The 1,389-nt window shown below is 42.0% G+C and overlaps 1 protein-coding gene across 1 annotated transcript in view; it reads left to right on the top strand.

Annotated features, from left to right (window-relative positions):
- Positions 1–779: 779 nt before the first annotated feature.
- The window catches only part of LOC102306450 (tripartite motif-containing protein 16), a 14,052-nt gene continuing 13,442 nt past the window's right edge, over positions 780–1,389 (top strand). Inside the window, exon 1 of the mRNA XM_014337363.2 lies at positions 780–1,389. Coding sequence (XP_014192849.2) covers positions 780–1,389 — 610 coding nt within the window.

Here is a 1,389-nt window from a genome sequence, read left to right on the forward strand (position 1 = left end):
ATCCTGTATACTTTCTGTACAAGATGAAGAGCTGCATAGATTTAACTGTGACAACAAGGTTTCGATACCTCCTCTGTAAAATACAGTTTTGGCCTTTCTACAGTCACATCCATGAGATGAGCTTGATTACAATTAGGTTTAACTGTCAAAAGATAAACTTCAGAAAAGAAATTATGATTTGTCATTTTGTGTTGCACTGTGTTGCTTTTATTGTCCGATGAAGGTTCTTTGTTCTGCTTTTGGTGTGTTTTTCTATCTAAAAACGGAAAATGTAGAGTACAAATGCATAATACACAAGTGTTTAAAAAGCCATTTTATCAGCTCAGTTCCTGAAGCGGTCACTAATGTGTCTGTACATCTGCTGTATTTGAATTATTGCAAGGAACAGAAACATTTCATTTAGCAGATATAAAGTAGAAACTGAGAATTGAGAATTAATCTTTTTTTAAAAATCTGTTACAAAAGATTTGGACAGAAAAGGGGAACATACAGTCTCCATCCCTCAAATCCATCCCCTTCCTTGAATGAATCACAGCCCTCCCCGTTAGCCCTCCCTCGTCTTCTTACTCCCTACATCAGCACCTCCTCTTTGTCTAAATGTTTCCTTGTTCCCTCCCCTTCAAATCTGCATTTTGAAGATGGGTGTAGCATGTGGTGATGTATAAGAGCTGACCAGTCCCATTCACAGCAAACCTTATGTTTAAATCATAGCTCAGATTAATTTGAATCATAAGGAAACTCACAACCATACAATCACGCTCACTAACAGTTAGAAAGAAATGACACAGAAAGGAGTTCAGCTGGACCGAGAAACCTTCTCTTGTTCGATCTGTTTGGATCTACTGAAGGATCCGGTGACTATTCCCTGTGGACACAGCTACTGCATGAACTGTATTAATGGCTTTTGGGATGGAGAGGACGAGAAGAAAATATACAGCTGCCCTCAGTGCAGACAGACTTTCACACCGAGGCCTGTCCTGGAGAAAAACACCATGTTAGCAGATTTAGTGGAGGAGCTGAAGAAGACTGGACTCCAAGCTGCTCCTGCTGATCACTGCTATGCTGGACCTGAAGATGTGGCCTGTGATGTCTGCACTGGAAGGAAAATAAAAGCCTTCAAGTCCTGTTTAGTCTGTCTGGCATCTTACTGTGAGAAACACCTTCAGCCTCATTATGATGTGGCTCCATTCAAGAAACACAAGCTGGTGGAGCCCTCCAAGAAGCTCGAGGAGAACATCTGCTCTCGTCATGATGAGGTGATGAAGATGTTCTGCCGTACTGATCAGCAGAGTATCTGTTATCTCTGCTCTGTGGATGAACATAAAGGCCACGACACAGTCTCAGCTGCAGCAGAAAGGACTGAGAGGCAGAGAGAGCTGGAGGTGAGTC

The sequence above is a fragment of the Haplochromis burtoni genome, unplaced genomic scaffold, assembly GCF_018398535.1.
Source record: "Haplochromis burtoni strain Fernald_Lab_line unplaced genomic scaffold, NCSU_Asbu1 Contig_175, whole genome shotgun sequence".
NCBI classification, from domain to species: domain Eukaryota; kingdom Metazoa; phylum Chordata; class Actinopteri; order Cichliformes; family Cichlidae; genus Haplochromis; species Haplochromis burtoni.